This window comes from Malurus melanocephalus, unplaced genomic scaffold (assembly GCF_030028575.1).
Source record: "Malurus melanocephalus ecotype Western Australia unplaced genomic scaffold, MMel_1.1 scaffold_57, whole genome shotgun sequence".
In the NCBI taxonomy this organism is placed as follows: domain Eukaryota; kingdom Metazoa; phylum Chordata; class Aves; order Passeriformes; family Maluridae; genus Malurus; species Malurus melanocephalus.
The window spans coordinates 2299548-2326542 of record NW_026623289.1 but is presented as its reverse complement, the minus strand read 5'-3'; the positions used below and the strand labels follow the sequence as shown (position 1 = coordinate 2326542).

General features: G+C 37.1%; 2 protein-coding genes across 3 annotated transcripts in view; both read left to right on the top strand.

Moving 5' to 3' along the window:
• Positions 1–16057, top strand: part of PPP2R5C (protein phosphatase 2 regulatory subunit B'gamma) — a 74958-nt gene extending 58901 nt beyond the window's left edge. For both annotated transcript variants that reach the window (XM_057365782.1, XM_057365783.1), the window contains 8 exons: positions 888–996; positions 3086–3139; positions 4909–5079; positions 5635–5762; positions 7282–7383; positions 9236–9308; positions 11565–11681; positions 13400–16057. In XM_057365782.1, coding sequence (XP_057221765.1) covers positions 888–996; positions 3086–3139; positions 4909–5079; positions 5635–5762; positions 7282–7383; positions 9236–9308; positions 11565–11681; positions 13400–13531 — 886 coding nt within the window. In that variant the 3' untranslated portion in view covers positions 13532–16057. The remainder of the gene's footprint in view (positions 1–887; positions 997–3085; positions 3140–4908; positions 5080–5634; positions 5763–7281; positions 7384–9235; positions 9309–11564; positions 11682–13399) is intronic.
• A 4913-nt stretch (positions 16058–20970) lies between these two features.
• The window catches only part of DYNC1H1 (dynein cytoplasmic 1 heavy chain 1), a 44559-nt gene continuing 38534 nt past the window's right edge, over positions 20971–26995 (top strand). The window contains exons 1-7 of the mRNA XM_057365780.1: positions 20971–21286; positions 23778–23865; positions 24467–24640; positions 24869–25124; positions 26028–26214; positions 26372–26643; positions 26753–26980. Coding sequence (XP_057221763.1) covers positions 21016–21286; positions 23778–23865; positions 24467–24640; positions 24869–25124; positions 26028–26214; positions 26372–26643; positions 26753–26980 — 1476 coding nt within the window. The 5' untranslated portion in view covers positions 20971–21015. The remainder of the gene's footprint in view (positions 21287–23777; positions 23866–24466; positions 24641–24868; positions 25125–26027; positions 26215–26371; positions 26644–26752; positions 26981–26995) is intronic.

The following is a 26995-nucleotide window of genomic DNA, read 5'->3' as shown; positions in this document are numbered from 1 at the left end:
CAAAGACCCCCACAACCTTTCTGGGCAACAGATTCACATTTGGACCACACTCACAATAGAAAGGGTCTTTCTCTTGTCTTTGAGTTAAAYATCCCATGTTTCAATTTGTCTCTTGCCCTTTGAATGCGCATCATTAAGAAGAATCTGACTCTCACACCATCCCTTCACGTATTTGTTCACATGGCTGAGATCCCCCTGAGCTTTCTCTGCTTCAGACTAAACAGCTTTTTCAGCCTCTCTGTGTGTCAGACACTCCAGCCTTCGATGCACTTTACTGGACTCGCTCCAGTATGGCTGCATCCTCCTTGCCCTGGGTACAGCAAGTCAGGTGTCTCACCAGGGCTGAGCAGAGGTGAAGRATGGCTTAGCTCAGCTTAGTGGCAATGCTGTTCATAATGCAGCCCACAATGCTGTTCTAACTGGAAAGATGTTTTAAAATTTTCTCGGTCTGCATGTCTGCCCARAATAGTTTTCAATGAAATGTTCCATGATTAAAAAAGCTGCATATCCATCATTACTTCAACACACTATACTCAAGTAATGCTCATCAAGACATCCTGAAAACTCTGTAAAGCTTAACTACAGAATATGAACCTACATCTTCAAAATGTCACCAGCTGTTTAATTCCTGGKGTTTTTTAAGTATTTACAAATTTAAGTGTTGTAAATTTAAAAGTGAAGTCATGGGTTTGGTTTTGGAGGGTTTTTGTCCTCAGGCTTCCAAATTAAAACTTGTAGTGGCTCAATCAGGGATTGATTTTTACTATTTCTAATTGTAAATATTAGAAAACAAGTTGGTAGGCCCAAGAAGTTTTTTATATCCTGTACATCAAAGCAGACTTTTATGTAATTACTGAGCTTTATTTTTAAACTTATTTCCCTGGCAGCATAATTAATGGATTTGCCTTACCATTAAAAGAAGAGCACAAAATATTCCTTTTGAAGGTTTTGTTACCATTGCACAAAGTGAAATCACTCAGTGTCTACCATCCACAGGTAAGTTTTGCACAGTGCTTTTCATACTAGTGTTTAAGTAAGCTTGCCTGAAGCGGTTGAGTGACTTGAATCAGTCTGGTGTGGGTTTGGTTCTAAGCTCCAAAATCCTCTGCTGACAGGCATTGGGGAAATTCTTTAGCACAAATACCTATAATGCTTTACTTGTTGATAGAAAAATTATAAAGAAAATGTCTGTATACAATAATACCTATTTTTAAAAGCACTATAGTGTTTATAGATGAAACACATGTAGTAATTGGTTAATGTGAGAATACTTAGTATTTATCCACACAGAATTTTTCCTCTCTTCTCTGTAATGTTTAGACATAAATTGCAGAAAATTTAGTTTTAATGAATGTCCTCTATAAACACTTTATTCTAAATTACATGAAGCAGTTCAGCTGAATTCAGGTTGTTGATGTTTTGAACAACATTGGGAATTTRCTAGGACATCATTATTTAATTCAATAGATCTTTTTAGAAGTACACAGAAAAAAGGGGGCTTCTGAGTTGTATTGTGCTTTTAAAGCACCTGTTTCTTTTCTCTGCTAAATTTAGTTAGAATTTCTAGAGGAGTGGGAAATCATACAGTGTGAGAGATAATACAGTATTGTGGTATGCTGAGATTTTCTTTGTAAGAGAATTTTACACAACTTTTGGGTTTTTAATTTGCAAGTTCAGTATTTACTATGTAGTTTGAGTACTCCCAGGTTCTAAGCACCTTTTCCTCAAATAAAATTGCTAACAACYTGTGTTTTTAAGAATACCATTCGTATAATTACAATTTTCAAGCAATTATGGATGCTTATAAGCATTTGCTTTTGGCCTTGACTTCATGGGCTTCCTTCAGTTGCTGTTGCAGTAGTAGGCTAAAATGCCTCCCATTTCAAAATGTATTTTTTATTTTCTAATGCCATGAACAAAACCTACTGCGGGTGTGTACAGCAAGACCTTTCATATCTCAACTAGTGCTGATGTCTGTGATTACCAGCTTTTCTACCAACCTGAGACATATTGTTCTTTATCTGTTCCCCTTAAATCACAAACTAATTCTCCAAAACCTTCAGCTGACTTGCATTTCTTTTTAGCATTAGTAAAAAACAGGGTAGTGACATAGGAATGCCTCTCTCWCAGGTACTACTGAATTAAATTGGAAAGTATTTCAAGTGAGTTTAGTGTGTGAAACACCAGTGTAACCCTATAAAAATTCACATTGAAACAGTGGCAGATAAACAGAAGGATTTGCTGCCAAAGATATACATGGAGAAAGTTAATCTCTGTGTTAAATCAAATTCGCTTTAGGATAGGATAGTAGCTGTAGTAATTTCAGCAACATTCCTTGAATTACCATGGGGCATTCTTGCTGGGAATAGTCAAAAAAAGGAAAGGAATTGGGTCATCAGCTGAGCTTCAGTAAATGGAGAAACTTTACGAAGACTGTTAAATAGTCTGTGAGATGAGCAGTGATGTCCTCATTTACTTCGGGACTGTTGGCCTATGAAGTGAAAAGGATGTGATAGTTCTCTATTTAGGCACAGGTGGACAGACTCATTCTCAGCATTAAAGTTGGTAAATACTGTAATTCAGCCTCAAGTTGCATTAGTGATAGGCATAGTTATCATAAGTTGTCATACGTAAAAAATCCTAAGATTTACAACTGTTCAATGCACTTTTATTTAACTTAGGTTATGAAATAGAAAATACTAAATCAGCATGGGAGACCAAAATGTTAGTGAGTGGAAAGCACTTTGGAGGACAAGATTGTGGTTTTTAAATCCTATATTTGAAAAGATGAAGTGTGATGAAATGCAAAGTCCTAGGTCTAAAAAGACAACATAAAATYGTGTGTTTCTGTATTACAACACAGAAGAAGGTGAGGACCTGCAAAGGTTGGAAAGAATTTATGAAGCCTATTTAACCCTTGTGTTTAGGTTTTCTGCCAAATAGGTTGGGGTTTTATAAAATTACAGAAGAAACTTGCTGTTTTTATTTGAAGCATTCAGAATTATTCTTAACTTATATTAGAGATTTCAAAATGTGTTCAGTTTCATAAGGAGAATTAATACAACTCTTTTTTCTTTTATTGTAGCTGGCGTACTGTGTAGTTCAGTTTTTAGAAAAGGACAGCACACTTACAGAGCCAGTAAGTTTATCTTGCTATTATTACATACTTTGAACTGTTAATATTAATATATCTTCCATAGATAGACTGTTTAAGGAGGTTTTRGGAACAAAGTATTTATATGTAATTGTTGTTTATATTTGAGTCAAATATTTGACCGTTTTGATCTATCAAWTTACTGGTTTTTTCCATTAGTCATTCAAAATATCCAAAATTAATTAAAACAACATYAATAGCATAGGTCTTACAAGGAGACCAGATTTTATTGTATTTATTTTGTTCTGGCTGAGCAGACAGGAGATGATGAGTCCAGAAGCAGTTTAGTCAGCAATTAGCTTGCCTAAACTCTGTTCTGTTGAGAGATGGATGTTATGATGGAGCACAGATTTCTGACACACAGCTACCTACAGTGGTGCAAAGCTTTTGAGTCAGATTCTGTTCATGTCTACCAGCTTTGGACAAAATTAGACTTTGGTCTGGCTGCACATACTTGCATAGATGAACARTATTATCTGTCCTCTATAGTATATAGTTGTTTGCCTCATTACATCCAWTAACAAGAGGGTAAGAACTTACCTGTTTAATGAGTAGATCAATAAAACAATTGCTAGTAACAAAAGTGCACGTTATTAGATTATGACCATTTCCATTGTAAAATAGAAACTGGATTTCTTGAAACAAATGAAGTATGCACCTGAGCAAGAGTTATATCTGGAGCTTTTAAGATTTATTAACTTAGCAAATGTCAGACATTTTATCATTTGTACTATATGAGATCTTGAATTCTTAGCTTTCTTCTAGACATCAGATAGGATATTGCGTATTTCCTAGTAGAAATTTAACTAATATGCAACCAAGTTTGTTTCCTTTTTTGATCTCAAATKAGTACATGATTACAGCATTCTTTAAAAACTTAGCACATGCATCACAAAGTATAAGTTCCTCTTCAAAAGATCCTGGTCCTTTCAAATTTAAATTCTTTGATTCMCCTTAYAGTCACATGAGACTTTTCGACATCTTATTTTTAAAAAYCTGCRTATATTAACCAAGGCYTCATTGAGGGCATACTGTCTGCTTTCAGTATCTTAGTATATACATGAAAGATGCACTCAGTTGTCTTGTCAGTGATCATATTAAATATTGCTTATAGCTTTTTATATTTAAAAATCGTATACTCACAGAGTGGTTTTTTGAGTTTATGTGGTTTGCTAGGTGAACAAGCTGGRTAAATAATTTATTAATCATGAAGAAAGTTAAAACTAAGACTAGAGTAAGATAGTCAAATAAAACTCAAAGTCAAATAAAAGTTTAAGAGCAAAATTCCCGGAGGAGTTGGTCACCTGTCAATTTAGGCATTTATAGTAAATATTTTATTAAAATATATTCATAGAACTTAATGTCTTGAGTTTTGCAGTACACCCCCAAGAAGGTAGAGATTTAAAGCGCTATCACTTAAGTGGCAGATAATTTTCCTGATAATACAGTAATAAATTTTCACATTGCTATCATATTAAGTTAGGTGTTAAGTTACTTTTTTCTCTAGTATTTTGATAATAATTTTTGAAYTGAACATGTCTTTTGCTTGTATAGCTTTGTTTTCTGAAAAAGTGGATTTAGAACTATTAACAGTTATTCTGTGACACTGAACCATGTCTGATTGCTACTTTTACAGGGGACAAGAAATGATAAATTTTGTGTTCTGCTTAAAATATCAGACTTACTAATGCATTGTAATTCAGCTCGAGGTAAAGTCAAATTGTCATGAAATTATTTTCTCTTTGTCTCTACAGGTTGTAATGGCACTGCTGAAATACTGGCCAAAGACTCACAGTCCAAAAGAAGTCATGTTTTTAAATGAACTAGAAGAAATTTTAGATGTTATTGAACCATCTGAATTTGTAAAAGTTATGGAGCCTCTCTTCAGACAGCTAGCCAAATGTGTGTCCAGTCCACACTTTCAGGTCTGTATTTACTGCATCTACAATAGTACCAGAATTTTTGTAAAGCAGATTTGTWATGTGGTATCATTCATCATAATGAATTTTTTTTTGTTGCACAGAAGTCTTCAATTCTATGTCAACTTTCAGGGGTCCAAACATTAGTTGTACTGTTTCTTCTCAAGGAGAATGTGTGTTATGTGCATTCATGTTGGGTGATTCACTTCACTGTTATGCTTAACATATAAAAGCTGAAAAACTCAGTGTTTTCAGAAGTACCTGAACCCTTTCAGTACAGTATTTGCATTTCATTGCTTGTAGTAGAGTTCTGCAAATACTCATTCTTTTGGAAAGTATTTCTTTGCTTGAATTTCAAAGATCATGGGTTGAATCATGTCCCTATGAAGGAAAAAAACAGTTTTCCCATTTCTCTTTCCATCAGCTCCATGACTCATTTGCACTAAAAAATCCAAGTCTGAGTTCCAACTTTTCTTACCTTTTCTTTGTATTTGCCAAATGTTATAATTATTTGCTCTGTAAGAGATTGAAGAAGTGTTCCTTTTTTCATGTCTTTTTTAGGTTGCAGAGCGAGCATTATACTACTGGAATAATGAATATATTATGAGTTTAATTAGTGATAATGCAGCAAAGATTTTACCCATCATGTTTCCATCCTTGTACCGGAATTCAAAGACGCATTGGAATAAGTAAGAAACACTTGTACAAATTTCTGCTACTTCAGTTTTGTGAAGTTCTAGACTTAAGAGTTCAGATCTGTGAGTTGCTAGTTTAACGGAGTGTTGAGCTGTTTGACATTGAAGTTGCTGGATAAAGAGGCCRTTGTCAACTTTTAGGAAGTATTAAGAATTGAGGAAGATAGTTTTTCCTTTTTTTCATTAAACGAGAAAGAGAGTTTTAGTGCATCTAATCCATTACGAAGCAAATTTGGCACTCATCTGTAGTTCAGATACTTCTAAAGACTTAAATTGATTTCTGATCACTAACCTCTTTGCTGATTTGCATTTCTTCTGCATTCTAGTGAAATATCTTGTAGATCAGATCTTTTTCCTCTTTCCTTTTATTTTCTTTTTTTTTAATTTTTTCTTTCTTCATTGATTATTTTCACTTTTTCCCCCACAATAATGTAGTACTCATGCATGAAAACAGTCCTGGTCAGCTCCCTTTTGCAGCTGTTCCATTGTAAAGTGCCTCTTTGTTTGAGCTATTGCGCAATTGCTGGGATGGTGACAGTATCCCAGTCTGGCTCTAGCTGTGAATCAAGGCCTGCTGATGGGCTGGCCAAGAATGAGTAATCAGTCTGCAATTAAACACTGGGAAAGAAATGGAAAATAAAGTGATGTTAAAGTGGTTGCTTACTGTTGCTGGGTGCAAGCAGTAACAAATAACTTACTCATTAATAAAATTCCAATTCAGTGATGCAGTTGTACATAGTAAATGTGGGTTGCTGTTGGCTKATTTTTCTGACTTTCAAGGTCATGCATTCATTTTATTCTGAGCAAAAGTCATGGTACCCAGTACAGCTGCACTCTTACTTGTMACTCAATATATGATACAAAGTAATCATATTACCGATTGCTTTTTGAGAACAGTACATTATAGCCCGGAACTGTTAATTAATCTTGTAAAGGGCCTCATAAAGCACATTGGGTTTTGTAAATTTTTGTAATGTTCTCCACTTTACTTTTCTAACACATTTCTAAAGAGTCCTGGCATAATTGTGTTGAAGTGAGTGCTGTTGCTGTGTGGCAGATTTCAAAATGAATGGTGTCTTTTCTACACTCCTTTTAAACACTAACTCCTTTTTTCTTCAATTTATCAGTTGCTTGCCAGTAAGTTACTTAGATCAAGACCTCTAAATCATCTTGCRTTTTCACTAATAACCCTAGTGTGATTAGTGTCAGTTACTAAATTTCACAGCTAGCCCTGTATTGATACACGTAGTATTAAGAGTGAAGTTCAAAGGTCAGAAGTGTAAGTGATGTGTATTACTACAGAGTAAGAAAAATACATTCAAAGTTGGTAATTTTAATACTTGTGATAGGCCTCTTGTGGGTAAATTGAMACTTCCACTAATTAATTTTGTTTCTACTTATTCTGAAATGATGTAATTTTCCAGTTATGTAGGCTATTGGCTACTGTTGACCAGAAAATGTAGATTTCAAAGTTTAAAGTACTCTGAGTTTCAACCAGAAGTTTTACTTATAGGACAATACATGGCTTGATATACAATGCTCTGAAACTCTTCATGGAGATGAACCAAAAACTGTTCGATGACTGCACACAGCAATTTAAAGCAGAAAAACTGAAGTAAGTTTTCATGTCAGTGTGTCTGTCTGTCCTTGAGTAATTTGTTCAGAGTGCTTTAGCTGTGAAAAACTGCTGTGTCATTAGTGGGAAGTGACCCATTTGATTCCAGTACAGCAGTCTCAAAGTTGAGTTGCTGAAACTTCTTGTTATATGTGAACTGTAAATCTTTTTAACAATTAGGTCACCCRTGTAGGCTTAGACCTAATACTTCCRGGATCACCACCTTCCTAAAAATWWAATTTTTGAGAGGGATACTGTTAATCATGGAGMCCAATTAGAGGATCTGTTAAACACCTAAATTCACATCCTGTGTTTATTTTTGCATGCTTTATTTACCCAGTGTTATTTCCTTTCATGTTGTCACTCAGTTTGTCCCAAAATGCTTTCCCAGTATTTTTCAGCATTGCTTTRTGTGTGAGCATACCTTCATATTTTCGTAAAAGTTACTTAAAATCAAGTTGTTACTCTGTTGTAGTACAGATCTGTAGTACAGATTTCATTTTATGGAGGAATCCTGCTAAAATGAAATAGAGAAGTCAGAAGTATTAATGGTTTGGGCCTCAGGGGCTGGAAGCAATTAGAGAGTGGGTACTGAAAATACCTGGATTTGAACTTTATTTTAAATTTCAAAGTAAACAGGGATTCCTTCAAGCAGTGGTTCGGATTATACACCCATTTTAAACCAATATACTGGAAGTAGTATAGATTCTCAATGTAAATTGATTTGTCCAAATTTTGAAGTTTCTTACTACAATTGAAGTAGAAATGAGCTTGTACTGTAACAAATTCTTCAGGTGTGTGTTTGTAGATGACAAAATATGAGCATTGGCTCTTCAAAAAAAAAACCTTATTTTCTTTTCCTTGCTAGCAAGTAAGTGGAATCCCTTTTAATTGAGAAATCTAATCTTTTGTTCTTTGATTTTTAGAAGTGTTTTGGGTGGCATTCTGAGTATGAACTAAAGCAGGCAGAGTGCTGAGCAATGTCGTAGCAACACAAAACCAAAACAAAATATCTCTCTCCACATAAGAACTAAAGGGGAAAACGGAGGGGGATGGTAAAAGAATTCTACCTCCCATCTTGAATTAACTTAATTGAGAGCTGGAGGCGAATTGTGTATGTGCTTGAATATTACTGCTGCTCCTTTTATTCTTGACATTTGGATCACGTGCTCTGTGCATTGAAGCCTGAGAACATTTTTAGCGCTCTAAGTTCAAAGTTCTTTTAAATTCTGCCAGCCATCAAATACAGGTGATCATGCTCTGCAAGATGATGTTTATTTGTAAGAAAGAAAGGAAAACAAACCCTGTATTTAACCATTTTAAATTGCATTAGGTATAAGRAAACAAACCTTTTCTACTTTATTTTAAAAAAGCATTCTGTGTCATCCCTCTAGGCTTGCTACTCCCTAGAATGAGCATGGTTTCGTTGGGTATTTCTCTGTTGGAGTTCAAATCAAAATGTGTCTGTGCCTTTTCCTTTAAGCWATTACCATTAGGCTGACAGTAAAAATCTCTGCCCTTTTTATGGTCAGTTATTGATTTCTTATTCCTCAGTATAGAATTCTAATATTATAAACAAAACACAAGCATGCTTTCAGCCTAGATCAAAACTTCTTTCTGTTTTAATTTTAACTTCTAACAGCGTGCACATACTAAACTGATATCAGCCAGTTTGTTGCTTTCATGAAAAAATCTGGATTTTTTCCCTTTTAATGTTGATTTGAGATCATGGGGTATKGATATGATGCAAATTACTCTGTCAACAGTGGTATTTTGGGCAGTAGACTCAAACAGGTGTAGTTCAGTAATTTAATCTGTTGAGTTCTTTACTTCTATATAATTTTTTTTTCAGAGAGAAGCTAAAATTGAAGGAACGGGAAGAAGCATGGGTTAAAATAGAAAATCTAGCCAAATCAAATCCCCAGGTATTTAGAAAAGATTAACATGATCATGTTTAAATAGTCTAGTTTTGTTAAATATCAGTGGGGAAAACAGGTCTGACTGATCATGGAAATAAAGGAATTTCACTAATTGTATTATGAAAGATACACAATAAAAGTACTTTTCAAATTTGTAACCTTTCTCTTGTGCAAGTAATTATTTTTTTTAAAGAGGTTTCTGAAAAGTATAATATGAAGTACTTTTCCTTATAATAGGACTTACACTGTATTGTGGTTTGTAAAGTTGTTATGCAAAATTATGGAAAAATATAGAGAGGCCATAATTAGCATCTCTTGAAATGCTATTTTGCAAACAATATATTACAAAAGAAATCTTTCTGCAAACTGTTATGAGTTATGACTGGTCAATTTTCCTTGTGTCAAATAGATTAAAGTAATATTGTATGTTCTTGTCTGCTGCATTTGTTCTCCTACTTGCACTGGGCCAGTCTGCTGGTGAACCTGCTYCTCAGGTCTTTCCTGAAGGAAAACATCCTGTCTGGCATTGATGATAAGCTATGATAAAGAAACAAAGGTCCTTTAGACTATTCATTATATTTTGAAATTATGGGAGAACAAATGGTTTGACTTGGGTTCCCCACCCAACTCCCTTAATTTGCTTGGAGAATGCTATTGTTTTTTCTTTCTCTCAATCATACAGTTTGCTGCTATGAACAAAAAAACCTCCAAACATTTAAATTACTCTGCAGCCAGAATTTCATTATACTGTAGTATTTCATTATAYTGTCTTAATGTTCTGTATATTTCCAACAACATCTAGCTGAGTTTAAAGTGGTGGAAGAGGGAGGAATGGTACTCTGTAAACAGAACTGGGACACTTTCTTATCTCCATGCTATTTTAACATAGAAAATACGAGGTAATCTCTTTTTCTAAAAGGAGGAAGTTCAATATTTTTTTCCTCTTGGGTCRTTTTTGAGGGAACTAGACTGCTTAAATCTATTAAAATTAACAAAATGTCAGTTGACAACAGATCAGCTGAATAAATCAAGAAGGACTATTCTTGTGAAAGTAATAATTGACTTTGARTGTCAAAACATTTCTCTCATGACATAAGCCATGCAAACACCTTGCTTGAARAGTACTTGATATACATGGCCATTTGCTATCTCAAATGATGAGCTGTAGTGCGTGTTTGGCTACATAAGTGGATTGAGTTGTAAAAAAATTCAGAGTACTACAGTATCAATTTCCTTTATTTTCCAAGTAACTTGGTGAACACATTTTCTGATGACAGTTAACACCCCCTGGATACAGCATGTTCTGCATAGTCTGCTTGGAGAAAGCTAATAACTGGAAGCAATTTAAAAGAAAAATTACTAATTTTAACACTGAGTGCTCCATTGAATTGACATAAGGATATAAATGTTTTTAATGCTTTAAATAATGTGTTTTTAGAGGTTTCATTTTTCCTGGAATTTCTATTAACTTTTTAGTTTGTATAATAACTGTTGATTCTTGTTCAGAACTGTTCCTGATTCTGCATGACACAGAAATACAATATAAGATTTTAAATCATAATTGTATTTGTTAAGTCCTTGCTGTAAGGGTTTTTTAATAYTTTTCATCTGCATTAAGTTATTGGTACACTCAGATACTAAAATATTAGGGAAAACTGATGAAAAAGTCTGGGTGCACATAAATAAGTTCTGAATTCAAAACTATATACACCTCATCTGAATTAAAATAAGATCTGTAGTATTGAGATTACTGGTCAATAAAGATTTCATTTTTTTCTTTAATTCCTAGAAGACCTTTATAACTTTTACATTAAAAGAGAAGTTTAATATTTTGGTTTGAAATTRTATTAAATATATATTAGGTATATTTGGTATTTTAATCATTTTCTCTTCCAACACAAAATTGCACCAGCAAATAAAATAATTGTGTTTGGATTACTTGACAGAGATCACTTAACAATGTATTAATAAGGTTTCAGATAACTGATTGCCAAAGTAGACATTCAGTACTGACAAAATCTRAGTGTTTTAGAATTCAGTCTCAGCTAATCAAACTGTCTTTATGCTGACTGCATTTTTCAGCAGKATATTTCTGCCCAGTGAAAGTATTGGAGTTCCATTCTAAAATGTATTACTTAGTCCCTGGAAGCATAAGATATTGAAGTTAAATAACTAGCCATATCATTCAAATGGTCAAATACACTCTTAGTATTTAATTATTACTACTAAGAATGATTATTTTAACACTTTGCATTTTATTAGTACCCAACATACAGTGACACGAGTTTGCTGAACAGTCCTGTTGCAATGGAAACAGACGGGCCTTTAATTGAAGATCTGCAGACACTGAAAAAGACAGTGAAAGAAGAGGCTTGTCAGGTAAATCCTTGTGAAGACAGCAAAGTACTTAATTTATGAATTAAGTTTTTGAGTGACTGTTAATCATAAACTTGGGTCATATTTTCAGCCCTGTAAGCATTTATTCTAGAGTAATGGACTCGTCAGAGCTGCTACTCTCAAGTGGTAGTGTAGCAGCTAGAAATAATGTTTCTGATGCCTGTGAATCTGCTGTATAGTCTCTTTCAACATTTCTTCTACAGAAACTTTAATTTTCACTTAGGAATAGCTTCTTGTCTCATGAGAACAATTACTATATTTTAAGGATAGAGCTATAGCTAAAATCTATGACATCATGTTCTAGTCTCTCTATAACAGTTTTGATTTTTCATAAGAAAAGCTTGTCAGCTGACTATATTTTATACATTTTTGTTTGTTATTCAGAGCCTTTTTAATGGCTAAAGCGCTTGTGTTTTGAAAAAATATGTGAAGTATGTGTCTTGCCCACTCATGAGCTTATAAAGTTTGGGGTTTATTCAGCTCCAYTGGTAGCATTCCAGCTGGAAAACAAGTACATCGTGTCCCTATGAATGAGCTTGATTTGCCACCATGCACAATTGTAAGAAAGGGTGGTGATTTTAAAAAATGACACAAATGGAAAATAAATTGTAAGCCAAACAAAATTATGAATCTTGGGTTGAACTGCTTAAGCATTCCTTAGCCATCTCTCCAAGTGCATGCTTTCTTCCCTTTCCTTGCTCAGAAAGTGTGCAACAGGTGAGATGACTGGAGGRTTACAAGCCAAGTTTTCAAAGAGAAAGATGCTATCCTAGCAGAGGTAATGGAATGTTTTTAATGAGGAATTGTTATTATTAGAAAAACTAAACCTGCTAGAGGATAGATAAGTTTGGATCACCAGGCAGGACAACAATTGATTATGGTTTAGAGTACTGCAGAAACAGACTATGTAGCATTCCTGCATCAGTCTTTGAGAGGACACTATGCAGACCTTGCTAAATAGCATCAGCAGTTTATGTTAAAACAAGAGCTACTACAGTTATCACTTAAAAAAAAAAGACTGTCAAAAGGACAGCTTTGTTTCTTAAATTAAACTTCAGGAATGAGAAACTACATTAAGATCTATGCAGTTTTAGTGAATAAGATTTATGCCAGAGGTTGGCAATATAACAGGATGTTCCTAGTGAAGAGGTGATGGACTGACTGAGGAAAGATCAGGAATTTTTCCCTGTACCAGATTTATGTGAGCATTTTTAGTGAATACTCTGCCACAATAAAATYGGTCTGTTGTGACTTACTAACTTTGAGTATGCCAATAAATCAATGGCTAAGTAAGAGCCAGGCAGTTTTTAAATAAGGATTTGTTAATAGAACAACATGAATAAACAAGCAAATTAGGGTAGGTGAAACAGACATGGGAACTACATAAAGACATCATTACAAAGTTAACAGATACAGAATATTRTCTGGTTTTGAGAAAGCATTGGTAAAATAGTAGTAGTATCATGATTGTTAATAGCTTMGGATTTCATAGTTGTTTCTAATTTTCCTCTTAGCAAAAAAACATGTTCTAGTACTTGAAACTGCATAGCTGATAGGGTAAAGAGGAAAAAGTAGAAACCTTTTTCCATATGTTTTTTATCTCTTCTCCTGTGAGTGAACATACTCCTGTGCAAGCAGTGTTCTCAAGTAATGTTTAGTAATTACTATGTTTAGCTAACTTAGTTCTATTTTTATTTCAGGCACAAAAAGATCAGAAAAAAGATCGTCCTCTTGTGCGACGCAAGTCAGAACTGCCTCAGGATATCTATACCATGAAAGCCTTGGAATCACATTGCAGAGCTGATGAATTAATATCACATGATGGGCATTAAACTATTACAGTGAAATATTATTTTGGAGGAAGAGTTTTTTTTCTGGACTCGGTTCTACAGTAGAACTTACTTTTTTGTGCCATACCAATCAGTTACACACAGAGTCAAAGCTTTCTTCAACCCAGTTCTGTAGGCAATAACTTAATAGAGTATGCAGCTCAAGATTAGTAGTTCAAACAATGGTAAATTACCCAGTCCCATTTGCAGAATATTGGGTTGACTATAATCAAGTGGACACAATTTCCTGGAGGTGTTGTCATAGTACCAACTTGCTGATAACATGGAGGTTTTATAGTCATATTTCAAAAAAAGCATTCTATAAAATCTTTCCATCTAAATAAGTGAATGACCAATAGTTGGTACTAATGATAAATGTGTGTTTTCGAAACTAAAATTATTTCAAATATAAGTATTAACCTTTTTCTAGAATTTCTCAGCTTTACAGTTGTTTCCACATTATTGCTGTCTTGTAATATACCAGCAGTTTTGAAAAAACAGTTATTCTTTCGTATTATGAAACATGGCTTAAAAACTGATAACATTCATGACAATCCTCAGTCATCATTCCTTTCTAAGAATTCTGTAAATTGATTTCTCTTTTACTTAGGGTAATGATATATATGTATCTATATATACCACATCCTAATACTTTATGTAGATTTAAAGCCATATCTTCCAGTCTTTAGTGTATAATATGGCACCAGTATTCCAGATGTGAACTGGTAGAAGAATTTTTCCTAAAATGAAAATTTGTTTACTATGACTGGGAATAGACTGAAYATAAAATTGCATTTTAAGTTTTTTCAAGTCAATAAAGTAACTCTTTCACTTTTCTCCCTTATCTGAGCTTTTAATACTCAGCATTTTTCTTGGGCTCTAGGAGTTCAGTATTCTGTGGCAGATACTATGTGTGATTTCAGTTGCATCAGTTTTTATCTGAAAGATGAACAAAACCTTTCAGGTAAAACAGCAACATCAGCTTATTAAAATTAAAAAAAAAAAAAAAAAAAAAGAAGAACAGACTCTTGAATTCCATTCTGCTTCTTTTTAAAATGAGTCTAAGAACTGAGGAGATAGTGACCATAATTTTACCGTGAAAATATTTTTGTTGTTGTTGTAAAGAGCACATGTGCTGCAAATACACCTCACAAGTGAACTGAAAATGCATCTGAGTTGCTGATGATCTTCAAATGCTGCTATATATTCCACAAAATTACTTGCATGTAATGAGCTTTTTGTTGTAGATGGAAAAGCACGGGAGGAAAATCTCTTTAAAAATATAGTGCTTTGTCTTCAATATTTGATTTCTCTCAGGGTGGCCAGTATTTTGACTTACTTATCCTGCTTACAAGCTGTTTGAGATGTGTTCTGCTATTCTAAATGGGTGATTAGTTTCTTTCGTCTCTGGCAGTAACATGATATAACTTAATGTTTAATGTCTTGATGCATAAAGAGATAAAAATCGTGGCTTCTTTAAAAATAGTTTTGTTTTACTTTTTAAGGAAGTATAACATCTCCTGCATCCATAAAAAAAATATTGCTCAAAGCAGACATTCATAGTAACCTTGTGCAGATGTAGTGCCTGCTGTTTGTTGGTTGCATTTAACATTCAATTTCCAATATTTGTTACATTGTCTATTGGAAGAAAATTGTGAGTGGTAAATATTGGCTTACAACAACTAAATTTAAAGACCAACCCAACCTTTAAGTGGAATGTCCACTGTGTCTGAAAACATTTCCTGTAAAACTTGAAAAATGATATGCTTTACCATTAGGATAAACTATATGAAAACAGTTTAAAGATGCCTTCTACTTTTGAGGGAAAAAGGGTGCTTTTTTAATTGTGTAAAGCAACGTCTATGTATTTTGATATACCATTGTTTGAACTTCCATCTTTAGCTGATAGATTATCAGTTACCTTTGATTTTGGGTGTTCAGTATGTTTGTGCAAGAGATTGCTGAAAGGAATTATTCTTATGTTACCCAAGGGGGGGAAAAAAACCCAGCTGTATATCAATGTTTGATTGATTGTGTGATACTCAATGTATAAGAACATCTTTCACTGTCTAGACTTTATTTTTATTCTTTATTGAAGATAAACACTCACCAAAAAGGGAAGTATTGTGGTAATTTAAGAGGCTTCAAGTTCTCTCTAAAGATACATTTGAATTTTTGGACCACTGAACATTTGCTTAGGCAATATTCCAAAATCTTGTCACCACTAATGGTTTAGCATGTTTATTATCAATATTTATATACTTCGTATAATCTTGTACTAAACAATTCTAAAGCTAATACATCCAAAATAAAAAGAAAAATTATAGTAGAATTTTGGTGACTGTTGTTCTTCATAAAGTTCTGTCTGACACCTTCCCCTGTTTTCCAAAATTACACCTGTACATCAGGAATGTCAAAAGTTAATATTACAAGTGTCTTTTTAGTGTGGCTTTAGTATGGCTTCATTTTAATATTGTACATACATTGTACCTTGTTTTATGGTAATAAGTAATAAAAATGTAGACTTCATATTTTGTACAGAATCGTCCTATGTACAGAATAAAAAGTTCCTAGAAACAGCAAAAATAGGTAAGTGGCACAATTATTTTTCATTAGACAATATCTGTAACATTATACGTTAGTGGAATGTTAAGTTCAAATGTACCTACATATTTTTTAACATTTTGTAATTCAATTTTTTGTTCTGGCATTGTTTCTGAAGAACTTCATACACCTGCCATTTAATATGCTTTTATCTAATTTTAAAACAAAAAAAAAAAAGGTGTATTATATGGACAAATAAAGAACATGTGAATTTTACTTGCTCATCATGAAACTAAATTTAACACAGGGTATTTGGGGGTGTGTTCAGATTATCACTGTTAGCAGAATCAGCTGTACAAATTAAAATAACTTCATAAATTCCACAAGAGGAAAAAAAATTAAAAGGCTGTTAGTAAAAAAAAAAAAAAATGGAATGACTGACATTCAATAGAAAAAGCAAACTTTACTTGTAGAACAGCAATCAGTAAAAAAAGGGAATTTGGTAATACTCCAAGCTCCAAATACAAAAAATGCATCTTTCTTACCATAATATTTTCCCCTCTAACACTTCTGTATTGACAGGCTTCAAGCAAAGTAACCACAAAATCTGGGATTATATTGTGGTAGGTGATACATGATCAGGTGGCAAAGGTTGTAGGGAAAAACTTAAGTGTGCAATAGGAGTTGTCTTTCCTCTGCGATCCATAAAAGTCTTCGAAAGAATTAGGAAAATGACTCACATAAAGCTGACTTTCAATAACTCGGGGAGTTGGAGGTGGAGTTGGGGYGATTGAGCCTGAAATCAAGAACTGACTACTGACTTGAGTTATAAATGTGAGATTTGAGTTACAAATTAGATCTTTGTGTAGTGAAAGAAACAGTTTCCTGCATAAGCTCAGTAGTAAATTCATCAAATTATGAATGGAATGCAAGATACTGCATCAACTGAGGATACAGTTATTCACTTCAGGAAATCAGGGTTAAATACATCTCAAAATACAGTGTTTTAAAATTCTGGCAGTAGTGACATTTTTTCCATATAAATACCTTAGTGAGTTGCAAGCATGTTCAAAAAGTGGCCTTTAACCCTTTCCATCTRGAGGAATTAGGCCCAGGTGCTTTGACCAGCCTTTTTTGGCATTGCTTTCATGGCTTTGTAGAATTGGAAAGGAAGGTGGTAGTGTAGGACATACTGCTTATGTTGGGAGATGTGTTCATTTGTTTTATGCACTTCAGAAATTTSTTTAGAGGAGATAACCTGAAATTGCAGCTATCCCAGTGTTCTGGATCACTTTATGGGCCACCCACCTAGAATTGGGGCACTTCTGCCCCTTGGATCTTGTCCTTTCTGTGTGCAGTGATTGTGGAGACTCYGACTGTGTACAGCTAATTAAGAAATGCCATTCTAATTACCATATCACTGTCTCCCTGGATTACAGTTATGGCTTGAGCTGTCTTTATTTCATGAAATGAAACTTCGATGTASTTAAAAATTTTATATGAAGAAATTCCCAAAGGAGAATTTACTGTGRAGCTGAAGAAGGCAGTGCATTATTCCTTCCTCACCTAATTGAAGAGCAGCACATCTGCAGCAGGCTCTCCCTCCTGCCTTTATTCCTGCCCGGATGAGGTCTGCACACAAACACATGAAGGTTTGTAAGCAGTGACCCTGTGGTATTGAGGGGAGAGGGCAGTCACATAATTGCCTTGAGCTATTTTAGGTGGTTTTGTGATCCAGAAAACCACACTGAGAGGGTTCATGCTAGCATGAAGACCTTGCTGATGTAATTTTTCTAGTATGGTCATTGTAGAATTAAAGATGCAAGAGGATTAGAGATGGGAAAGCAAGTGATTCGCACTAATGTTTACTTGCTGGGAGTTTTTTCCTCTGTTTTTGGTCTCAAATGCTGCCAAATTAATAYTAAGTAAAGGAAAACCCCTTTTTTTCCTTCCTGAAGTTGTGTCATCTATAACTTACAAAAAAGATTTTCTTTCTACATGCACTATATGGCATTTGCTTGTCTTTGCAAGTCTTATGATTCTCTGAAATACATGTTATTAGTTGAATTGTAAGGGAAATGTGTCATATTGGCAGTCTTGCCCTGTGGATGGTTTATTTCCRTGGCTCCTCTCACCTGTAAGAAGGGCCAGGTCCTTTGTGTGCCCAAGAAAAGGACATCCATAATTAACTAAAGCCAGATCAAGGCAAAATATTTTTCACCCTGACTGAGCAAGCTAAAGCCTTTTCTCTGTCTATAGGCTTTAACTGCACAAGAGAACCTGTGCAAAAAATGAGTTTATCATGTCTCTGCTTTGATTTTGTTTCATTTGATTTGCATCTTCGTCCTCCTCCCCTTGGCAGAGTAGATAAGGCTGTAGTGATTAAAGGAGCACAAAGTCTGTACCTACACTGGCTTTTAGTTGCAAGTACCCTACACTTTGATACCAAGACTTGTTACACATGGAGCATTTCTGATTTTAGAACCTACATAAGATGAGACTTGAGGGTTTTTTTAGGACCCTTTTTTCTCTGCAAGTTAGCAGCAATGTATATAAGTATTTACTTGAATTCTTATTTCCCATCCCTATCCTGCATTTTTCTCCTTGCTCCCTCTATTTCCTTATTTGTATTTTTTCCTGGCAACAGTTTTACAGCAGTGAAATATTGTATCTTGCTTTAGAAGTTACAAAAATTCTGTGACGGTTTGGTGCAGCAGATGATGGATGGGTGCTCTGGAAGAAGGAACATGCCAGAACTTGAAACCATCACTTGAGCTCACCTCCAAAGAGACGCCAAGTTACACTCGAGATTTATCTAGATTGCTTAGGAGTGTTATCAACACCCTTGTAATGCACATCTTGAAATCCAGAGCGTCAGTTTAACCTGTGTTTTTTGGGTGCTTGATTTGTACTGGTGCTTACTGTGTGGATGTGAGAAGTAACTGATGCTCCCTGTGTTGGGAAGCCATCAGCCAAGATCAAATACAGGATAGCCTTGGTGGAATTCAGACAGCYCAGCAAAGTTAGCTCTTTTTTTAATATGAAACACAGTCCTAAAACAACCTGCATGGGGAAGAATTATAAGGTGTGAGCAAACTAGATTTTGGAAAATAGAAATAGATGAYTGTTGCATTAAATGCTGTCTCGGTAACTATTCTGCAAACAGAATGTTCAGATACATAGCTATCACTATTTTTCAACAAAAATAAAACTTTTCTAAGGAGAAGGAGGGGTTGAAATAGGTTTGATTCATCAAAAAACAATCACCTCTGTTAGTTATAGTGCTTGCAGTTGAAAATTAGTTGCAGAGCAAATAATTTTTCTTCCAGACAACGTTTGAGATTTTTATAACTTCAAAAAACTGTTTTTTCAAAGTTTAACTGGACTCATAAACCTTTTAGGAACCTACCTGAGCATGGCATGTTTTTTCGCTTGGTACAAATTGAGGAGCTGGGATAGGTCTGGGCTTTCTAGATTTTTAGTGTCATACATGCTTTAATGCTGCCTTACTCTTGTGTAGAGGCTTACAGATCAGGTCTTCTTTTGCCAGGCAGGGTATTCCACCCCAGCTTCTTTACTTCTTGGGCAGTATATCTGAACACATCCTGGGCCTGGGGGTCTCTGCATTTCCCTGTGTAGCTATTGAGAAAATGCATGGGAGGTTCAGAGGCACTTTTGGTTGGTTTGCTTTTCTTTTGGGGGCAACATTCCCTTTTCTATCTCTGTAAGAGCAACCACCAAAGTTTCAGTCTGTGCATCACTCACCATCCCTTGAGTACTTTTGGGGAGTCGGTGCAGTTGCTTTARAACTTCAGTCCCCTCCCCTCTCCAAGACATATCCAGATGCCAGGCAGGATTAGGGGCACTAGTTTGGGCAAGGAGGAGCAAGACTGTCCATCTCAGTGCCAGCGAGCTAAACTCCTACCTCAATCAGTCACACTTACACTGGGRTGTTGCAGCTGTAACAAATCTTTAGGCATTTTTAAAAATCAGATTCTTACATTCTTTAATTTTTAATTAAAATCCCTTTTCTCACTGATGTACTTTTAGTCTCTGTCTTCTCTTATGTCATTTAGTTTGGGAAGCAGTCTCACAAAAGACTGRAATTAATGGTTTGGGTTGCTGGATTCATTAAACATGAATTAGCACAGCTGGGCTGGGTATATAAAGAACCCAAGATACTTCACTGAAAAAGCCTTGCAGTTGGCCTGCTGCTTTCTTCACGGGAATATGCCATTTTTGCCACCTGACCTTATGGCTTCTGGGTTAATTTTTCACATGAAATAAACATTTTTTTCCTTTGGACAAATGAGCCTCCGGCCTGCTTTATCTTCCGGGTCACGGGGCAGCAGCAGCAGAACACATCTCGCCTGGGCGCCGCTGCCAGGGCGCAGTGCGGGGAGGTTTTTGCCTTCCCCTTTCCGCTCACATCCYGCCCTCTCCTTCCAGAATAAATCACTCTGACAAAATCCTTGAGGGTTTCCTGAAGGGAATGCTCCAGTAACTGAGGGGAGCTTACAAGAAAGACTGAGAGGGTCTTATAAGAACATATAATGTTCTATAATGTAATGTTGGAGATTAGGAGGAAGTGTTTTACAGTGAGGATGGTAAAGCAGTGGAACTGGTTGCCCAGAGAAGCTGTGGGTGCCCAGCCCTGACAGTGCTCTAGGCAATGTTGAATGGTGCCCTGAGCAATCTGGTCTAGGGAAAGATGTTCCTGCCTATGCCAGGGGTGCGGGAACGGGGGGGTTTTGAGGTCTCTTCCAAGCTAAACCGCACTACGATTCTAGAATAGGCGGCGGGCGGGGCGGGCCGGGCCGGGCCGCCAGTCCCAGGCTCCCCCGCGGCGCGGCAGGCGGGGCTCGCAGCGCGGCGGGCGGGCTCAGCCGGGGCGCGGCCGGGCGGGCGGAGCGCGGCGCCGGCCGGTATCGCTTTGCCTCGGCATGTCTGACTCCGGCGGCGGCGGGGGCGGCGGCCCCGGCGGCGAGGAAGGCGGCATGGAGGTGTCGGGCTCGGCGGTGCAAAACGTGGCCGACGTGTCCGTGCTGCAGAAGCACCTGCGCAAGCTGGTGCCGCTGCTGCTGGAGGATGGCGGCGAGGCGCCGGCCGCGCTGGAAGCGGCGCTGGAGGAGAAGGGCGCCCTGGAGCATATGCGCAAATTCCTCTCCGACCCGCAGGTCCACACGGTGCTGGTGGAGCGCTCCACGCTCAAAGGTGAGGCGGGAGCGGGGCCGCCGCGGTGGCAAAATGGCCGCTGCCGGCCGCAGCCGCCGCCCTGCCGCGGGTGGGAGGGGCGCGCCTCCGCCGTGGCCGCGGCCCCGCTCCGCGCTCCGCCTCAGCACGGGCCCGGCCCGCAATCACCGCGGCTTCGGTGTCGGGTCGGGCGGCGGGCGGATCCCCGCTGGCCCCCGCCGCCTTTGTTCYGCGGTCCGGGGCCCGGGCGGATGCGCGGCGGGGCTGCGGGCTGGCTGTGGGTGCAGATTAGGGCGTGCTGCGGCCGCGGCCGGTCCTGCTTGGAAARGCACGGAAAATGCTTCGTCAGTCGGCCGTGGCTCCGCTCCGGTGGCAGCCAGGCTGCTGGAGAAGTGATCTCCTGGGCGAGGCAGATAGCCGCTCTAAAACAGAACAAAAGCGCCGAAAWCCCGCATAAAGAGGAAAAAATAACCCCAGTCTGAATCAAGCTGTAAAAAGCGTCGTTTCATGGTTAATTCGCGAGTTCCCGTAATTGACAAACCAAGACTGGACCTTGCCGTGCCTTTGTTTAGTTGTCAAAGCCTGGTAGCCATGCTGCTTGTTCTCAGAACCGCATCAAATGCTGCATGAAATACTGCAGCTGCGCTGAGACCCTGGCTTGACAGTCTGTTATTCATTCACATGCTGCTGTTACTATGTGTTTTGAAAACGACTTGTCAACAAATCTGTTGCTAAATAAGCTCTTACTGTCACAAAATACAGCCTAATGAACAGTGACAAAATACAGCTAGGTTTCATCAATAATGCAGGCTTTTACTATAAAACAAGACCCTAGTCTGTAAATGGCTACCTGCCTGCCAACATGAGCTTGCAAAATTCAACTATTAAGCTCATGGATCTCTGCTCCTAGGTGTGCTGGTGGTTCTGTTCTGGTATATATCAAATCCTCTGGTATATATCAAATCCTAATGAAGTCGTACTTCATGTTGCATTATTTAGTATATCAGCAGAAACAGTTTAACATCCTGATATATGCCGTGCAATTGCTGAACAAGAGCGAAACATCAAGAAGCTTCTTCCATTCACTCTCTATTAATTGTATACTTAAGATGTTGCTTTAAAATACCATCTTTGTTTATTTTTTGCCTATTTCCACTGATTATCCTGCTCCTTACCCTTCCAAAGTTTGAGACTTCTTTTGTAGCAGGGTTAATTTTCTAGTAGAGAACAAAAGAACAGTTATCTTTATCAATTCATGGTGCAGTGTTTAGTGAGATTTAAAGAAAACCACTTCATATTTACGGAGATGATTTCAGCATTTATGCCTGGCTCATGAGGATGGTTATCCCTAGTTCAGGTTGGAAGTAATAAAAGGTAGTGGTGACCAGTTATCTCCAGGCTCATGGTGTAGATAATGTTATATATATGTATGGTTAAAACAAAAAGGGGAGACTCACTACATATTTTAGAAGCTAAATACTAATTTATGATGCACAGAGGCCATTTCTGTCCATGTTTTCTGTTTTAATAGCAGTTACATGGGCAGAGTGGATTTTATGATTGACAGCCAGTGTTTAAACTTAGCAGATCTGAAGCCTGCAGTGGCATATTCAGCTTTTCTCTGACACTGTTGAAAACAATGTTATTATTGATGCTTGTTCATGGTTTACATAGCATGAAGTAGGTTATTGATTACAAGTACAATAAAACAGAAGCCATATTTCTGCATAATGAAAGCTGCTGTCTGGCATCACCAGCTTCCCAACCTGCCAACAGCTCTCATACGGGTTCCTGTGGTCTCTAGTGCCATGTTGTTCTGTGACCAGGCTTTTGGTGCTTGGGATCACAAATGTGACACTCTGGGGCTGTGTCTCCTAGGGGCTGAATGAAATCAGATGCTGTAATGTGTCCACTCAGAGCGTGTCCCCCAACAGGGAGTAACCTTCTGCACTGAAATCACTGCATTGCAGCACGACTGCCTGCATCCCCAACAATTACATCATCTGTGATGCACTGCCTGGGCTAATGCCTGAGCACTTCCCATGGCTTGGCTTTTAGTTCTGTCAGGAGATTTTTTTSTTCAGAGACTTAATTTCCAAACCATTTTCAAAGCAGAGGTCTGAAAATACAAATTCACCCTTGAAAGAAAAAAAGCAGCTGTTTAATGTTCTCACTGAAGCATAGCTGTCCTGGCAACATACCTCTGCAAATAAATGCACATTCTGTATTGCAGATTTCTCTCTCAGAATGTGAGTTGTAATTCACTTATTGTAATTATTATTAGTATTGGTTTTTATAGCAACTTAAATATTAATGGAGKTTTGTTGCAAGACATTGAACCCATTCTGAATCTGAGAGATATTGCAAAGCTACATTTGACCTAGTTTAGTTAATTAAATTTGTGTGGAACTGAAAGGTTAGAAAATAGTCTGGTAATAGCAAAAGGTGGTTGAGAAAGAGTGGCAGAAGCATTAGAAATTAAGTATTTCTTACATACTGTATTTTTTTGCAGAGGATGTGGGAGATGAAGGAGAAGAGGAAAAAGAGTTCATTTCCTACAGTATCAGCACTGACATTCATTATGGAATAAAGTCAAACAGGTGAATTAGCAAAATAGATCTTGACATTTCTGCTCTATATATGTAAAACTTGTATATGCAGATTTACCTGCTTTACCTACAAATTTACCTCTGATTTACCTAATGCTTTCATACAGTGGTTTTTTTCAAATAGGGCAATAGCTTTTCAAGGTAGAGGCTCTGATAAAAAAGGGTGTGTCATGAGGCTGAAAGGAATGGACCTAGGACTTCTAGCTCTGAGGTTGAAGAAACAGAGTTTTATTAATTTTGGCCTGCATGCAACTATAACATGCCAGCCTTGCTTCAATATTCTTTGATTATGTCTGACTCTTATATATTTGTCACTTCTCTTGAGGCATATTTGACTCTGAAGCTCTGTAATCTTTGTGTCTCTTTAGCGTGCCCTTGCTTCAGAGTTCTTATTAATAGCTCAGTTTGGCTGATTGCTGAACTGTAAAGATGTGTTTCTTTGGAAGACTTTTATTCAAGTCCCTTGGAAGAAAGATTTTGAAGTGTAATGATACAGGTTACCATTTGACTCCTAAACTTGCAGTCAGATTAAAGCTATTCTGTCACTTAAGCTTCAGATGATCAGTTAGTAACTCTCTTCTCTTTTCTGTAGCCTGGCGTTCATTAAACGTACTGCAGTGATTGATGCCGACAAACCAGTGTCTTCCCAACTCAGAGTGCTCACTCTCAGTGAAGATTCTCCATATGAAACATTGCACTCTTTCATTAGCAATGCTGTTGCTCCCTTTTTCAAGTCCTATATCCGAGAATCTGGCAAAGCAGACAGGTAATTCAGTATAAATACTGCATTTCTGTGCTAATGAACTAAAGTGTTGATTGATTTTTAAAAAAAATCCRAACAGCAGTGACTCTTCAAGGTGAATCATGTGAATTGTTTAAGCACACAGTTACATATGATGCTGTTGCTGTCTGGGGAAGCAGTTCAGATGATGTAAATGTGTTGTGTATGGTTTTTGGTTTGACTTCTTACATGGAAATGTCTGTGCTTTTTCAGGGATGGAGATAAGATGGCTCCTTCAGTTGAGAAGAAGATTGCAGAGCTTGAAATGGGCCTCTTGCATTTGCAGCAGAATATTGAAATTCCAGAGATCAGTCTGCCAATTCATGCAACCATTACTAATGTTGCCAAGCAGTGCTATGAGCGTGGAGAAAAACCAAAGGTTACRGATTTTGGTGAGAAGGCTGAAGATCCATTGTTCCTCAATCAGTTACAATCTGGAGTCAACCGCTGGATTAGAGAAATACAAAAGGTAACCAAATAAAGARCTAAGTAATAAGAACTTCTGTGTAGTACTTCTACGTAGTGTATCTTCTTCACAGTTTAACTGGTAAAATGCTGCTTCATGCAGGATACTCTGAAAATCTGAGGCCAGGTTTCTGAGTCACCAGAGACAGTGGTTTAAATTAGGCTAAGTCTAGTCTGAAATTAARCTAAGCCTAGTCTAAATTTGGAATCTAGTCTAAATTGTTCTGCAAATAGCCAAGAGTATGACTTATTTTATACATACTGTAATAGACTCAAGTAACTGGCAGTAACCCTGTGAATTTTGTAACTATTCTTCAGACATTTACAACAGATCAAGAGAAACACATCTTATTGGCTTATTTTGTTTGCCCCTGGTGCATCCACAACCACTTCAYAATGGTTGCTCCAGCCCTGTCCTGTAATCTCATACTCCTGCCTGTTACTTTTCAGAAGAACTGCTGTTYTGCTGGTGTTGCTCAAAAACAGCATCTCAGATACTACACTGGCTTTTTTGCCTCTGTGTGCACCTCTTGCACATAGAACAGTGTTGCTTTTTCTTACTTGAGAGCACAAAAATTTGTTATCTTGCGTGGCTCATCTGCAATTAACTGGAAGACAGACACTGTTCAAGAAATGGGTAGATGACATTTTTAGGCCATACTGAAGATGTTACATGAGGGTCCTAAAACCAGCCTTTAGGATCTCTGGAATTAAACTTTGTCAAATGTTCCATAAAGTTCCTACACTTTTCAAAGATTGAGTTCTAAAACTGTCTGAGGGCGGATTATTAAAACCTAATGGTTCTTGTATGTTTCAATTATATTTAGTTMCAAGAAGTTTTTACAGTTGAAGCTTATAAACTAAATGCTTTCTTCCCTCCTTTCTCTTTCTCTCCATAACTTTGAAGGTGACCAAATTAGACCGAGATCCTGCATCAGGCACTGCATTGCAGGAGATAAGCTTCTGGTTAAATTTGGAAAGGGCTCTGTACCGCATTCAGGAAAAACGTGAAAGCCCAGAAGTTCTGCTGACTCTGGACATTCTAAAACATGGCAAACGTTTCCATGCAACTGTCAGCTTTGATACAGACACAGGTAAAATATCTGTTCAATAACATTTTTCTCAAATGTCCTACAGAACTTGAACGTTGGGGTACAAAGAACAATTCTGTTTAGAGAARCCTTGGACTAGTTACAGATAGAGATTTGATTAATGGAATGAAAAGTCATATTCAAAATCTTTTCTGTTTAGGTCTGAAACAGGCGCTGGAAACCGTGAATGACTATAATCCACTGATGAAAGACTTTCCATTGAATGACTTGCTGTCYGCTACTGAACTGGACAAAATAAGGCAGGCTCTTGTTGCAATATTTACCCATTTGAGGAAAATCAGGAACACRAAATACCCAATCCAAAGGGCACTGCGTTTAGTGGAAGCTATTTCAAGAGATCTGAGCTCTCAACTGCTTAAAGTGTTAGGAACCAGAAAACTGATGCATGTTGCCTACGAAGAATTTGAAAAGGTGTGTTCATGGTTTTGTGATACTGATTGCTGTATTTTTGCATTGGACAGGGACCTCCAGGAAACGTTTAATTTGGGAGCTAAAGTTCCTGTTCTGAAACTTTTTACAGGTAATGGTTGCCTGCTTTGAAGTATTCCAAACCTGGGATGATGAATATGAGAAGCTACAAGTTCTGCTGAGAGATATCGTGAAAAGAAAAAGGGAAGAGAACCTGAAGATGGTGTGGCGAATCAATCCTGCTCACAGGAAACTCCAGAGCCGTCTTGATCAAATGAGGAAGTTCAGGCGTCAGCATGAGCAGCTGAGGGCAGTCATTGTGAGAGTCTTGCGACCTCAGGTAATCTTGATTGTT